Genomic DNA, 16187 nt, shown 5'->3' with positions numbered 1-16187 from the left:
AGGTTGGGAGTCTGGATGAATAGGAACGTGAAAGTAAGCGTCTTTCAGATCCAACGAGACCATCCAGTCCTCCTGCCTGACCGCTGCTAGGACCGACTTCGTCGTCTCCATAGTGAACGTCTGCTTGGTGACATAAGCATTGAGCGCGCTGACGTCCAGCACCGGTCTCCAACCTCCTGTCTTCTTGGCCACCAGAAAGAGACGGTTGTAGAAGCCCGGGGATTGATGGTCCCGGACTATAACCACTGCCTTCTTCTGTAACAGGAGCGACACCTCCTGGTGCAACGCTAGCCTCTTGTCCTTTTCCTTGTAGTTGGGAGAGAGGTTGATGGGAGAAGTGGTCAGAGGGGGTTTGCGGCAGAATGGTATCCTGTAACCCTCCCTTAGCCACCTGACAGACTGGGCGTCTGCACCTCTCCTTTCCCAAGCTTGCCAGAAGGTCTTGAGTCTGGCTCCTACTGCTGTCTGGAGAGGAGGAGAGTCAGTGTTTGCCTTTTGAAGTCTTGGGACCTTTCCTAGACCTGCTCCTGGAAGAGTGTGGACGGGAGCTTCCTCGGCTGGGGGCTCTGCCACGAAAGGGCGGAATAAACCTTGTAGCAGGAGTATCAGCCACTGGGGTGCGGTAAGTCCTGGGAACTGAGGGAGCAACCTTAGTCTTACGAGCTGAAGAGGCCACAAGATCATGAGTGTCCTTCTGAATCAGGGCCGCAGACAAATCCTTGATAAGCTCTTCGGGAAACAAGAACTTAGAAAGCGGAGCAAAAAGGAGTTGAGACCTTTGACAAGGTGTGATGCTGGAAGAAAGAAAGGTGCAAAGTTGCTCCCTTTTCTTAAGAACTCCTGACACAAACATTGAAGCAAGCTCGCCAGACCCATCCCGAATTGCTTTATCCATGCAGGACATTAAAAGCATGGCCGAGTCCTTGTCCGCAGGGGAGGTCTTCTTGCTCAGGGCCCCCAGGCACCAGTCTAGAAAATTGAACATCTCAAAGGCACGAAATACACCCTTTAGGAAGTGGTGTAAATCGGAGAAGGTCCAGCAAACCTTAGAGCGCCTCATTGCTGATCTACGAGGAGAGTCGACCAAACTTGAGAAGTCAGCCTGGGCAGAGGCAGGGACTCCCAAGCCTGGTTCCTCTCCTGTGGCATACCATACGCCCGCCTTAGAAGTGAGCTTAGTAGGTGGGAACATAAAGGAAGTCTTCCCTAGTTGCTGTTTAGACTGCAACCACTCCCCTAATATTCTTAAAGCTCTCTTAGATGACCTAGCAAAGACGAGCTTAGTATAAGTTGACTTAACAGGTTGCATGCCCAGCGAAAACTCAGATGGAGGAGAGCGGGGGGTAGCAGAAACAAAATGGTCCGGGTATACCTCTCTGAAAAGAGCCAGGACCTTACGAAAGTCAATGGGTAGAGGAGAAGACTTGGGTTCTTCCACGTCTGATGAGGGATCCAGGTGCGCAGCTTCCTCCTCAGAAACCTCATCACCAGAGTGTAGCGAAGTGAGAGGTAATGTAACAGTGGTATGCTGAACAGCAGAATCTGAACAAGCGGGTGCATAAACGCTTGTGGTTTCATCCTCAAGTCTCTGTTGCTGAGTTAAAACCTGAGGTTCAGGCTGCAAAGACTGGTCAAGAAGAGTAGAGGAAGGTAGGCGCATGGGTTGAGGTGGCTGACTCCTAGCATGAGTTTCTTGTCTCAAGAGTTGCGCTTGCTGTAAGGGTTGCGGATGCGCAGTAGCAGGATCCTGAGGAACGAGTTGAGGTTCCTGAGGTGTGAGCTGCGAGAGTTGAGGTAGCGGCTGCGCAGAACGCAGTTCTTGTCTCGCGAGTTGAGGTTCCTGAGGTGCTAGCCTAAGGAGTTGAGGCTCTCGCCTTGAGGGTTGAGGTCGCTGCAGCGAGTGCTGAGGTGGCTGCCTCATGGATGGAAGAGGTTGTCGTACCTCAAGAGATTGTTGCCTCGCTGGTGGAACCGCAAGCGGAAGCGGAGGAAGTAAGGCATAAGACTCCTGCTCCCATTGCTGAGGTTGCCTTAAGGAAGGCGGAGGTTGCTGCACACCGCTGGTAACTGGCAACTCAGTACGCGGTAAGGTATCCTGAGGAACCTCAACTTCGTACGCCTGGCAGACTGGACTGCGGTGAGGCGGAGCGATCGCAGGAGGAGGTGTAACCTTCTCAGCCTGACACTCACGCATTAAGACCGCAAGCTGTGACTGCATGGACTGCAGCAAAGTCATCTTGGGGTCGACAGACGCTAAGGTCTGCTGAGGCAAAGCCTTAACAGAAGATGAGGTCTGTTGCGGCATCACCTTACCTCTCTTAGGAGGTGTGCAGTCACCTGATGACTGCGGAGAGTCAGAGCTAATCCAATGACTGCAACCAGGTTGTAGAACTCTTGAGGTCTGGACTTTGCGTTTGAGAGGTCTTGAGACCTGAGTCCAGCGTTTTCTCCCTGACATTTCTTCTGCAGACGAGTAAAAGACGGGCTCAATCGTCTGCGGGTGGGAGTGACGGTCTCTGTAAGACACGCCCGCAACCACCGAGGATACTTCTGTGCGCCGATCAAGGCCTGCCGAACCCTTTTGCCCTTCGACATTGCTTCTCCCCTGGGCTTGGGAGCTTGCAAGAGGTCCCGGACTGGGAGGACGACTGGCACACACAGAAGTACCCTCACGCACCACACTGACACTGACACTAGCACTTGGCACCGCACTGACACTAGCACTTGGCACAGCACTGGCACTATCACCTCCCACTGCACTTTTGACCTTAAGTTCTTTGACTTCTGCCATAAGAGACTTATGGTCACTAACCACCGATTCCACTTTGTCACCTAAAGCCTGAATGGCACGCAAAACATCGGACATATCAGGTTGAGCACAAATAGAAGGTTCGGGGGTAGCCACTATAGGGGGAGGAAAAGGTTGAGGATCATGAGGTGAGGAAAAAAGTGAAGAGCGAGAAGAACTCCTCCTAACTCTCTCTCTCTCTAACTTGGTTGAATATTTCAGGAATCGAACAAATTCAAGTTCCGAAAGTCCGGCGCATTCCTCACATCGATCTTCCAACTGACAGGGTCTTTCCCTACAGTCAGAACAAGCGGTGTGAGGATCAACCGAGGCCTTCGGAACACGCCTATTACAAGACCTACATCGTCTATGGGGTGGGGCTTGTGAAAGGTCAGACATCTTGAATCAAAGAGTTAGTCAAGGGGGATTCCAAATCAAGCAAAAAGATCGTTAACCATAAATCAAAACCAAATAAAAGCTATCTAAGCTAATTAGAAAAGTTTCCAGTATAGCGAAAGCTGAAATCTTGGAGAAATACTTCACCAAAAACCGTGAACAATACTCCAAAATCATAAGCGTATCCCAGAACGTCTTGCCGGAAGCACGACAGAGGAAAAAGTGAGGTGGTGTCAACAAGAAGTACTGCAGTACCTGGCCACAGGTGGCGCTGGTGAGTACACCCCCTTCTAGTATAGTGATAGCTGGCGTATCCCTCCCGTAGAATTCTGTCGGGCAACGGAGTTGACAGCTACATGATTATCGGGTAAGTTTAATATTGAAAAATGCATTTTCAGGGACTAGAAGGATCCTTGCTTTCTCGAGAAAGTTGATCATAAAAAGTACCTTGATTTAAAAAGAAACGTTTTTATACTACTATTTATCTATTTTCTATTTATTCATTTATACTATAGTTTGTATGCTATTAATCTGCTGCTAAAATTCTTTCCAAAGAAAGTTTTCTGGTTTTCTAGAAAACTCACAGGAAGTAGTTGCCCTACTCATATGATGTACATTCACTTTTAAGCCCATTATTAGATTTATATATACTAGAATTCTTTGTGAGCTAATGTGACCAAACTTTAAATTATGACGGATATTGGATTCTTAGTCAAAGGGTGATAAGAGACTTAAATCCTACAAATCAAATTAGTTATGTACCTCAGATTCGTAAAATTTGTCCAAATAATATGGAATGGTTCTTCCTGCACAAAGAAACATATTTTCTGCTGAAATGCTTTCAGTGAAGATATGTGATAAAATTAAGGCAAATTCTTAGCCTTGAAACACATTTTCTTTTGCTATGAAGGGAGACAAGAGAAAAATTCATCATGTGTACCCCAAGGTTACTTTGACATATAATGTTTCTAGGAGATATTTAAGAGAAGTATTTTGACGATTCAAAATTAGTCTCTTTAAAATATTGTAAATCCACATTCAAATTCCAGACAATTGACCAAAACCATATGGTGTGATGTACATTTCTTAATTTGCATTTATTAGATTTGTAAAGATAGCAAAAAAGTGTTCATTAGATATTTAAAGATGGTGAAAAATATAACTTGTACATGCAACTTTCCCATTAGTGTTAAAACATATGGGTTAAGGAAAAGGAATGACCTATAAAATATTTCAGAAAAGCATTAAAAGCACTGAACAATTAATCATAAAATCCTCTGGTGATTGCCGTATCAACCTACAAATCACTGAGGATGCCTAAAATTCTAGTTCTAACATCATGCTATAATGAGTAAAAAACTATAATGGGCATTTTATCAGAAGAATTATAGATTTAAAGGGATGAAGAGTGCAAAATATTTTATCTGTTACCCAACAAACTTCTGCATTATATAATATTCAAGACAGCAAAGGTACTAAGGGTGTAGTAAACAAAGGGACTCAATCTGGCAAGAGATACTGACCTAAGAATACACTACCTATACCAGGTAGTTGACCATAAATACTTTGTATGAACAATGAATAAGCCAGTGATAAGGAAAAGCCACACCACAATTGACAACACCTCAATCATGTGGACAATGTGCACAGAGGAGTTCATTTACAACTTGTTTCGCAGTCATCAAATAAGGTACGGTGCTAGCAATGCTATCTATATATTTTGCATTACTCACTGTGAAGAGCAGTGGGAAAAATTTTTTTTTAAAAGAATTTGCTATTTATGTAAGCATTATTTGGGTATTTTCCTTATTTTAACCCTTTTACCCCCAGGCTCTTTGGAAATTTCCAACCCTTAACCCACAAGGGGTTATTTTTTCCCAGCACACTTTGCAGTATATTTTTTTTAAATTGCTCTAACAGCCTTAATTTTTGTCATAGAGAGGTCAGGTTGGTCTCATTCTCTTGGAAAATGCCTGAATTTTTAAAAAAAAATTATCAAAAATATGAAAAAAAAATTTCTATAGCATCTTTTTGCAAGGACGTACCGGTACGTCCATGGGGGTAAAGGGATGGGTTTTGTGAAACGTACCAGTACGTCCTTTGGGGGTAAAAGGGTTAACACATCTGCAATTATAAGAACATCAAAAAATACGGAAACCTACCTTGTACCGTTTCCTTTTATCAAGTTCATCTTTCAATAACGTCTCACATGAAGTTATTTCCTTTCCCATAACGTTGACTAATGAAAGAAGGTCAGTTGGTGCAAATGTTCCATCTTCTAAAGCTTCCAAAACATCTGAATCACATGCATTCTTATCTAGAAATAAAAAAAACTTTAATATAAAAAAGTTAAAAGAAAAATACAAATCTTAATAATAAAATTTGTTATTTCTATACTGTACTTGATATACAAATTGATTACTTTTCCAGAAGCTTGGTTTATTAACATTTACCCTTAAAATTTGAAACAAAAATTTCTTATTTTCTTTCCTTTCAATAGACACATGCCTCTAGTACAGTAAATAAACACACTAGCCATTGATGATAAGAAAAGAAGCCACAGGGCCTTTGTTATTTCATTTCTGAAGTTAAACTATTTGCTGTCCTCTTGACACAATTAGTAGGGAGGAGGGTATTTGAACATCAAATGAATATAAAAATAACAAATCTTATCAATCATTTCAAGAACAGTACCCGTATCAGGTTCTTTCTTCCTTTCTTGGCTTGATTATCAAATATAAGCATGGCACTGGCACTCAAGTAATTGTTTTTTTCTTCACCTCCAAATGTTAGTGTGTTATGTTTCCTAAAAATTCACAGTTAAGTAAAAGGGTGTTCTTGATTCCCGATGCCAGTTTAGTAACTTCTTTTCCTTATTGACGAGTTCCAATTACTACATTAATTTATGAAATACAAATGAAGGTTTACTTTGGGGTTTTACACCTTGGCTAGGCAAACATGACTTCACTGGAGGTTGTTTAGCAGGGTTAAGTGTGAAAACTGTATTACTATTTTAAACTAAACTGCAGTCAGTTTCTGGCTTAATGTTAGCTGAGTGCTGACCGAGTGTTCATGACCCTATCAGTTACTGTATAGCCTCGGTAAGGTTAATATTGAGACAGGATTAGTTAATTTGTCAGTATTCTTAGTTTTCATTATGAATTACTAATTTGTATTAATTTCTTATTTTATGGGTTATAATTTGCTCTTTATATAACATTACAAACTTTTAAAAATGAGTATACAGTATATGTGTATCTATGGATGTGTGGAATGCGTCAAGTGAATTCCCTTCCTATATTTCTAATGGGAAAATTTGTTCTGGCTTAGGAGCACTTTGGGTTATAAAGTTGCTCTTGTAAGGGATTAAACTTTTATACCAATGTATTACTGTACCTGAGAAAATGTTTAAAATGTTGTAATTTTCCATTAAATTACATACAGTAATTAAACTTTGTAAGCTCAATTTTGGTATTAATATGTGTAAGTTTTTATTAGATTCTTTTAATTCAACTTGTATTGTGTGTTTAGTCATTATTACAAGTGTCAGGATTTGTCAGGATCCATTTCAGATTCTCATCTTGCCAGGGCAACCAGTACAAACTGTACACCAACAAATTTTCCTTTAAAGGCCTAAACAATCCATAATGATGTCAGTTCCCCTCTTGGGAATCATACCAAATAATGGAAATACTCATCAATACAATTTAGGCAGAGTGGGCTGCAAGTCTAAAACCTAATTTTATATTAATTTTCTAGCAGTACAGGTTCTCCAAAAGGGACCAATAGAAAGTGGTTATATTTCAAGGAGTAATTCAAATTTAGACCAGTTACTTTTCTAATGCTATACTGTAGTTTTATAAAATAATTTTACATTAAAATTTCTATTAGTAGTTTTGATGGATATTCATAATAGATTTCCTTCCATTACTAGTCAAATAAAATTTGGAAAGAAATCTTTGGCCATCAAGTTGACTCACATTTGAGATTTTAACAATTTATTAGAGTTGTCTGATTACCAATTCTCCTCCGCCATTTTAGTTTAATAGTCAGCAATGTGACCCAGAAGTAAACAGAAATTAAATATTATTTAAATATATATATATATTTTCCTCTCTAGGTCACATTATGTCCTAATCTTCCCACTTCAAGTGGTTTTCTGTCTACATGGAGATCTATGTTGCCTTCATTATTGGGAGAACTCAGAAGTGTGGGGGGAGAGGAGTTCCTGAAACACTAATCATGGAATTTGGCCAGAAAATGAGCACCTGGTGATTCTGACCTAGTGATATCTATAGGGTATAGAGGAGGATTCTAAATTTGTTTTTTAAATGCCATAAAACTCATGCTTCTGAGATATGTTATTTTCATTAGTAAAATAAATTTTTGAATATACTTACCAGGTGATCATATAGCTGTCAGCTCTGCTGCCCGACAGAAAAACCTAAGGACAAAATACGCCAGCGATCGCTATACAGGTGGGGGTGTACATCAACTGCGCCATCTGTCGAGCAGGTACTCAAGTACTCCATGTCAACACAGAACCAATTTTCTCCTCGGCCCACTGGGTCTCTATTGGGGAGGAAGGGAGGGTCCTTTAATATATGATCACCGGGTAAGTATATTCAAAAATTTATTTTACTAATGAAAATAACATTTTTCAATATTAAACTTAGCCGGTGATCATATAGCTGATTCACACCCAGGGGGGTGGGTAGAGACCAGCATTACATGTTGACATTATTATGAGCTAAGTATTTTGTATTTCATTTTAGCAGTTATTCAAAATAACAAACATAAAATAAATAAGTACCTGGTAAGGAAGTCGACTTGAACAATTACTCTGCCTTTTTAAGTACGTCTTCCTTACTGAGCCTCGCGATCCTCATAGGATGCTGAGCGACTCCTAGGAGCTGAAGTATGAAGGGTTGCAACCCATACTAAAGGACCTCATCAAAACCTCTAATCTAGGCGCTTCTCAAGAAATGACTTTGACCACCCGCCAAATCAAGTAGGATGCGAAAGGCTTCTTAGCCTTCCGGACAACCCAAAAACAATAATAAAACATTTCAAGAGAAAGATTAAAAAAGGTTATGGAATTAGGGAATTGTAGTGGTTGAGCCCTCACCCACTACTGCACTCGTTGCTACGAATGGTCCCAGAGTGTAGCAGTTCTCGTAAAGAGACTGGACATTCTTAAGATAAAAAGACGCGAACACTGATTTGCTTTTCCAATAGGTTGCGTCGAATATACTTTGCAGAGATCTATTTTGTTTAAAGGCCACGGAAGTTGCGACAGCTCTAACTTCGTGTGTCCTTACCTTCAGCAAAGCTTGGTCTTCCTCATTCAGATGGGAATGAGCTTCTCGTATTAACAGTCTGATAAAATAGGATAAAGCATTCTTTGACATAGGCAAAGATGGATTCTTAACTGAACACCATAAAGCTTCAGATGGGCCTCGTAAAGGTTTTTAAATAGAACTTAAGAGCTCTTACAAGACATAAGACTCTTTCTAGTTCATTTCCAACCATACGAAAAGTTTGGAATATTGAACGATATTGGTCAAGGCCGAGAAGGCAGCTCGTGTTTGGCTAGAAAACCAAGTTGTAGAACATGTAGCCGTTTCGGATGAGAATCCGATGTTCTTGCTGAGGGCATGAATCTCACTGACTCTTTTAGCTGTGGCTAAGCATATCAGGAAAAGTCTTAAAGGTGAGATCTTTCAGGGAGGCTGATTGTAGCGGTTCGAACCTGTCTGACATAAGGAATCTTAGTACCACGTCTAAATTCCAACCAGGTGTAACCAAACGACGCTCCTTCGTGGTCTCAAAAGACTTAAGGAGGTCCTGTAGATCTTTATAGTTGGAAAGATCTAAGCCTCTGTGACGGAAGACTGATGCCAACATGCTTCTGTAACCCTTGATAGTGGGAGCTGAAAGAGATCGTTCTTTCCTCAGATATAAGAGAAAGTCAGCTATTTGAGTTACAGAGGTACTGGTCGAGGATACGGATACTGACTTGCACCAGTTTCGGAAGATTTCCCACTTCGATTGGTAGACTCTAAGGGTGGATGTACTCCTTGCTCTAGCAATCGCTCTGGTTGCCTCCTTCGAAAAGCCTCTAGCTCTCGAGAGTCTTTCGATAGTCTGAAGGCAGTCAGACGAAGAGCGTGGAGACCTTGGTGTACCTTCTTTACGCGTGGCTGACGTAGAAGGTCCACCCTTAGGGGAAGTGTTCTGGGAACGTCTACTAGCCATCGAAGTACCTCGGTGAGCCATTCTCTCGCGGGCCAGAGGGAAGCAACTAGCGTCAACCTTGTCCCTTCGTGAGAGGCGAACTTCTGCAGTACCTTGTTGACAATCTTGAACGGAGGGAATGCATATAGATCTAGATGTGACCAATCTAGTAGAAAGGCATCTATATGAACTGCTGCTGGGTCCGGGATTGGTGAGCAAAATATTGGGAGCCTCTTGGTCATCGAGGTTGCGAAGAGATCTATGGTTGGCTGGCCCCAGGTGGCCCAAAGTCTCTTGCATACATCCTTGTGGAGGGTCCATTCTGTTGGAATTATTTGTCCCTTCCGACTGAGACAATCTGCCATGACATTCAAGTTGCCTTGGATGAACCTCGTTACTAGTGAAATGTCTAGACCTTCTGACCAGGTGAGGAGGTCCCTTGCGATCTCGTACCATGTCAGAGAGTAGGTCCCTCCTTGCTTGGAGATGTACGCCAAAGCCGTGGTGTTGTCCGAGTTCACCTCCACCACTTTGCCTTGAAGGAGAGACCTGAAGCTTTTCCAGGTCAGACGTACTGCCAGTAGCTTCTTGCAGTTGAAATGCATTGTCCTTTGACTCGAGTTCCATAATCCCGAGCATTCCCTACCGTCTAATGTCGCACCCCAGCCTACGTCCGATGCGTCCGAGAAGAGAACGTGGTTGGGAGTCTGAACAGTCAGGGGAAGACCCTCTCTAAGGTTGATATAGTCCTTTCACCAAGTCAGACCAGACTTTATCTTTCCGGAAACCGGGATCGAGACCGCTTCTAGCGTCTTGTCCTTTTTCCAGTGAAAAGCTAGATGGTATAGAAGAGGACGGAGGTGTAGTCTTCCTAGTGACACAAATTGATCCACGGATGACAGTGTCCCTACCAGACTCATCCACAGCCTGACTGGGCAGCGTTCCTTCTTCAGCATCTTCTGGATGGATAGCAGGGCTGGGGGTTGATCGTCTTGTTCAGCAACGTCCTCATCAGAGGGTTCCTCATCCGAAACTGATGAGGAAACGGCAACGGAGTGGGCAACGTCTGACTCGCTGAATCCGGTCGCACTGGTGGATGCGTGACGGAGCCGGACGCAATATCATGGCACTGCTGCACAGTCTGTGAACTGTCAACAACCATGGGTGCGCGAGGAAGTGCAGCGTCAACCCGAAACTGTCTACACTGTCTGGGCTGTGCAGTCAACACCCTACCGGGTTGCTGAGGTTGACGCACTGCGTCACAACAAGTCACCTCTGCTGGTTGTTGAACGTCTTCCTAGTGACACACTGAACGTCAACAACCACCTCCGAGCGTCGCTTAACGTCAACGTGCGACTGGCAACCCACACTGGGTCGCATCGGTGGAGGAACCACCTCAACTGGCAGACGCGAGTAGGATACCTCAGCGTCAACAGGGCGCACAACCAACCGGTTGGAAGGTTGTTGGCCAGAAGGTTCTTCTCCGTATTTAAGTCCTCTATCAAGGACACAAGCTTGGACTGCATGTCTTGCAGCAAAGCCCATTTAGGGTCTACAGGAGCAGGTGTGGCAACAGACGGGGTTAGCGACTGAGGCGGAACCATTTACCATCCCTGGAAGCCTTGTTATGTGTGACATAATAGTACAGCAAAACTTCAAAGGCTCGACAAAAGTGAGAAGTTGACCTGTAAACAACTTGGAGCGTCTCCTGGCTAGGCGCCAGGGCGAGTCTACCAGAATTGAGAAGTCTATCTGGGCAGAGGCATGAACTCCCAAGCCAAGAACTTCTCTCGAGTCCTATCAGACTCTCGCTCTATAAGCCAGTTTAAAAGAAGGGAAATCAAAGGCTGTATCCCTAAAACTCCTCCTGGTGCAAAAACCAGTCGCCTAGCCAACGTAACGCTCTCTAGGAGAGCGAGAGAGCACTAGCTTAACAACAACGGCTTCGAAGTAGCTAGGCCTAGTGTAAGTTCTGACGTTTAGGCGAACGAGGAGCCGCAGTTACAAGATCCGGACGAAGATCCTTAAAAAAATCATCATGATTTAATTAAAGTCCATAGGAGGCTAAGCAGCTTAAGGCTCCTCTCCAAATGACAGAGTCCTCAAAGGAATATCAGTAGGAGGGAGAACAGCACTTTCTCATCTACAGGAACCTTGTCCGATAAAAGCTAGGTTATCTCAGTGAGTCTCTCACTGGTGCATTAGTAGCAGACCAGAAGGCAACGTCATGTAACTGCTTGACAGTCTGTGAACTGTCAACAACTGAACTGTCAACCACAACAGGTGCGTGAGGACATACAGCACTGGTGCATTAGTAGCAGACCAGGAGGCAACGTCATGTAACTGCTTGACAGTCTGTGAACTGTCAACAACTGAACTGTCAACCACAACAGGTGCGTTAGGACATACAGTGTTCACTCGAGACTGCTTTGACTGTCTATACTGAGTAGTCAAAACCACTCTAGAATGCGGAGGTTGACGCACCGCGTCAAAACAAAACAACTCAGGTTGTTGTTGTAACTCGCGAACGTCAACGGAGGGTTCCGTGCGTCTGTGAACGTCAACGTGCGGCTGGCAGGGTACACTGCGCATGGGTGGTGGAACTCTCACAGCCGGAGTGCGGGAGCAGGTAGCGTCAGCGTCTACTGTACGCACAACCGTGGTTGGTTGTAGGCTAACGGGTGCAGCGTCAACCTTCTCCGCACGATACTCTTGCATAAAAGATGCTAACTGTGTCTGCATAGACTGTAGCAAAGACCACTTAGGGTCTACAGCAGCAGGTGCGGCAACAGACGGTGTTACTGCCAGTTGCGGTACCGCTTTGCCTCTCTTAGGAGGTGAGCAGTCGTCGGAAGACTGCAGCGAGTCCGAACTGACCCAGTGGCTACAACTGGGCCGTTGGACTTGCGCGGAAGGGACCGACTTGCGCTTAATAAGCTGCGAGACCTTGGTCCATGGTTTCTTACGAGAAACCTCTTCCGCAGACGAGAAGTAAATGGGCTCTCTCGTCTTTGTGTGGGTGGGGCGATCTTGGGTAGATACGCCCGAAACCACGGAGGGAAACGTCTGTTCGTTGATCAAGGCCTGACGAACCCATAAGTCGTTCGACATTACTTCCCCCCTGGGCTTGGGAGCTTGCAAGAGGTCCCGGACTAGGTGAACGACAGGCACGAACAGACGAACCCTCGGACGCAACACTGTAACACTTTGCGCATATCACTTTATCACTTCAATTTTCTGTTTTGCACTTATTTCACTGAAATCGAAACTTTTACTGATTTCTACCTGAAACACGCAATTCTACCCTTCATTAAAAGGTAGTAATTGCGAAACAGTCGTATAATGCAGCTCATTAATACTAGCAAAAACAGAAAACATATACAGTGAACCCTCGCTACTTCGCGGTTCGACCATCGCGGATTCACCACTTCGCGGATTTTTTCCATAACCCTTATATATACAGTAATATATATATATATATATATATATATATATATATATATATATATATATATATATATATATATATATATATATATATATATATATATATATGTATGCATGTATTTATGTATATATGTAGGTATGTATATGTGTATACATATAAATATATATATATATATATATATACACACACACACATATATATATATATATATATATATATATATATATATATATATCTATATATCTAAAGTAGGAAGATGTGATGTAGTTCTAAGGGAAAAGTATGGGAAATATGTCTGGGTAATAAGCAAAGCTCTACCTCCAGTTTGTTTCTAAATATGATCAGAGATAAATGTAAACAAAACATTGGTTGCCATTTTTTATCGTGCTTTGTAGCATGTTTAGGAAATGTATGATATAAAATCACCTTTAATATTTGTGCCTGTTTTAGTTTAGGGTACTGTAGTACATGCATTAAGTGTTCTGTACATTAAAGGGTAGTTTGTTAACAGTACTACGTACAAGGGAAGGTTTTAAAAGTCTGAATATACATGTTGAATAAATAGGTAAATATGGTGTCACTACTTCGCGGATTTTCACCTATCGCGGCCGCGACTGGAACCTATCTACCGCGATAAACGAGGGTTCACTGTATAAAGATAAAGAATTCAGTGGCTGGGAAAGAGACTAAACACTAGTTCAAATAAACTACGTTTACAATCTCTCACCGCACATAGCCTGGGGACAAGAATAAAACCCTAGAAACGTTTTACCTTCTTCCCCGTACAGCGACTAGGGAGGAGAGTAACACGAGAACAACGTTACCCGCTTGAACGGAACATTTTTTTTCTCCTCTCTCTCCCTCCGTCTCTATCTCTCACTCACTTTCTCTCTTGATTTCGCACCTGAGAGAAGAGCCCAATTATATATCGTCAAAAAAACATGTTATTTGGCTAAAGGAAAAAACTGAAAGGTTTTCCAAATAAAAAGTTCCTTTAATTTAGAATTTAAACCATTTAAGCTAAGAAAGAATGAACGAAACGTCAGAATCGATTTATTCTTACTGCAAAGTGAAACCGTGATACACTCTCTCTCTATCGTAACGATAGAGCGCATGTTGAACGTCCTGAACGTCAACAACTGCGTAGTGTAAAAAACTAAACGTTAGTTCATCTTTGAAAACAGTACGAAGACTATCAAAGAAATTCTTTCATAAAACATTAAATTTAAAAAGTTTTAAATTCTTTAAAGGCTAAATACGATATAACGGGCTCAACGTTGATTAACTTCGGTTCCAAGTTAGGACCGCCTACTATCAGGAAAGGTCGCATATAAACAAAACATAAAAATTTATTTTTATATGTTTATAAAAAATGGAAAGTTAATCGAAGAGGCCTAATAAAGGCGGAGAGATAAAAAATATATAGATCTAAAACGTGTTAAGCAAAATTACTAAAAACCTAAATACACTTCCGTCTAAGGGAAGGGTCGGCCATTTAAAAGTGAAAGAGAGTCCATACTCTCTTTGTCACCATAATTAAATCTATCCAAAACGAGTTCAAGTTTTGAGATGAAGATAAAACCCCTGCATAGCGAAAGCTCAAAACTGGAATAGTGTACTTCACCAAATAGTTGTGAAAACAAATCCAGTTAGTAACAGCGTATTTAGTAGGTCTTGCCAGTGGCACGACAGAGAGAAAATTGGTTCTGTGTTGACATGGAGTACTTGAGTACCTGCTCGACAGATGGCGCAGTTGATGTACACCCCCACCTGTATAGCGATCGCTGGCGTATTTTGTCCTTAGGTTTTTCTGTCGGGCAGCAGAGCTGACAGCTATATGATCACCGGCTAAGTTTAATATTGAAAACTATTTTTTCAACAAATTACATTACTAGAATAGAACATGAAGAGTAAAGTTTAAATTTAAATAAAAAACAGTGTGATATTATGGTTAGTTGTGGGGTCTCTTAAAGATGTTAATTGTTTAAGTGTAAAATTCATTAATACAGGGTCCTTGCTACTTCTCACATTGCCAGATCCCAATCTATCTAATGAGGTGAGTGCTACTACTCTCAGACTTCTACTTACAGGAAAGCCACTTAACTCCATAAAGCCATATTTATGAGTATTTACTCACAACTATATAACAATTAATAAACAGACCTCAATAAAAAAGACAAGCTATTAAAGTACTTTATTACAGAATGGCTTGAAAATTCCCTTACATAGAAGTATCATTTTCAACTTGCTCTCCCCAATTATATCACTGAATATGCTGTACAGTATTGGTCTTGTAAATCTCAATGATTTTCCTTCAAGTTAAGATGAATTCACACTAATATAATTGTAGAGATACCTTAAATAAACAGAGAAAAAACATAAGAGTTACAGAAGACCAAATATATCAAAGTATATTCAGTTATATAAAAGCAAGGAGTAAACTGAGACATGCTGTTACATGAATTAATTTTCCAGCCCTCATGCAATAATGGCTTCTTGTCTTTTATAATTGGCTTCATATAACTTGTATGGTTTCCTGTACTTGGTGTCAAATAGCTATGAATGCTATTAAGTTTGTCTGATCTCTCAAGGCTGAGAGACACTACGATTTTTCTAGCTATAAGGAAATAGGGGGTCTAGGATTCTCATTAAGGGTGCAGGAATTATTTGTGGCTTTTTCAGCATTTCCTGGTGTCTCTGCTACCTATCTCTCATGAATGGCAAAAATTTACTATCTAGGAAGTTTAACATTTTCATAAAAGAAAAATTTAATGTTTACAGTTTTGTAATCCAGTGAAAATCTTCAATACATAATATCAACTCAACAAATAAAATTTAGACATACTTATAAACATTTCTTTATCATCATCGCCGACATCAGACTTTTTATCAATATTTTCTTGTTTAACATCATGTTGTGATCTAAAACCAGGAGAATCCTCGTTGCATGCATGGTTTTCATAGGGATCCATAAGATCAAAAGGGTGTGGATCTGGTTTGATGTCTCCTGTAAATATAATAAAAACACTGAATTAAATATGCTATGCTAAAAAGATTTACAGTACTGTAACAATATTTACATATACTAAGTCTTCAGTTGAGAAGAGGAGCAGCATTTTAAATATCTCAATTAAGCGACACAGTAAATCTCTAACAGTTTGGATATATTCCGTAACGATGCCTCTAAGATAAAAATAACATATTTTAATTTTACATAATATCAGCCCCAATACATCTAATAGATATCAATATGTGGAAAAAAAATATTAGTAGAATTTTTTTCTGAAATTTCTACCACTACAGCATATAAATATACCG

The 16187-nt window shown here is 41.5% G+C and overlaps 1 protein-coding gene across 2 annotated transcripts in view; it reads right to left on the bottom strand.

Annotated features, from left to right (window-relative positions):
• caly (ubiquitin carboxyl-terminal hydrolase calypso) overlaps positions 1-16187 on the bottom strand; it is a 128927-nt gene that overhangs the window by 24522 nt on the left and 88218 nt on the right. For both annotated transcript variants that reach the window (XM_068389622.1, XM_068389623.1), the window contains exons 12-13: positions 15715-15876; positions 5347-5501 (exon numbers count right to left, since the gene is read on the bottom strand). In XM_068389622.1, the coding sequence (XP_068245723.1) occupies positions 5347-5501; positions 15715-15876 (317 nt within the window). The remainder of the gene's footprint in view (positions 1-5346; positions 5502-15714; positions 15877-16187) is intronic.

The sequence above is a fragment of the Palaemon carinicauda genome, chromosome 16 (assembly GCF_036898095.1).
Source record: "Palaemon carinicauda isolate YSFRI2023 chromosome 16, ASM3689809v2, whole genome shotgun sequence".
Lineage (NCBI taxonomy): Eukaryota > Metazoa > Arthropoda > Malacostraca > Decapoda > Palaemonidae > Palaemon > Palaemon carinicauda.
Note: the sequence above shows the minus strand (reverse complement) of the source record. Positions and strands in the feature narration are given on the sequence as shown.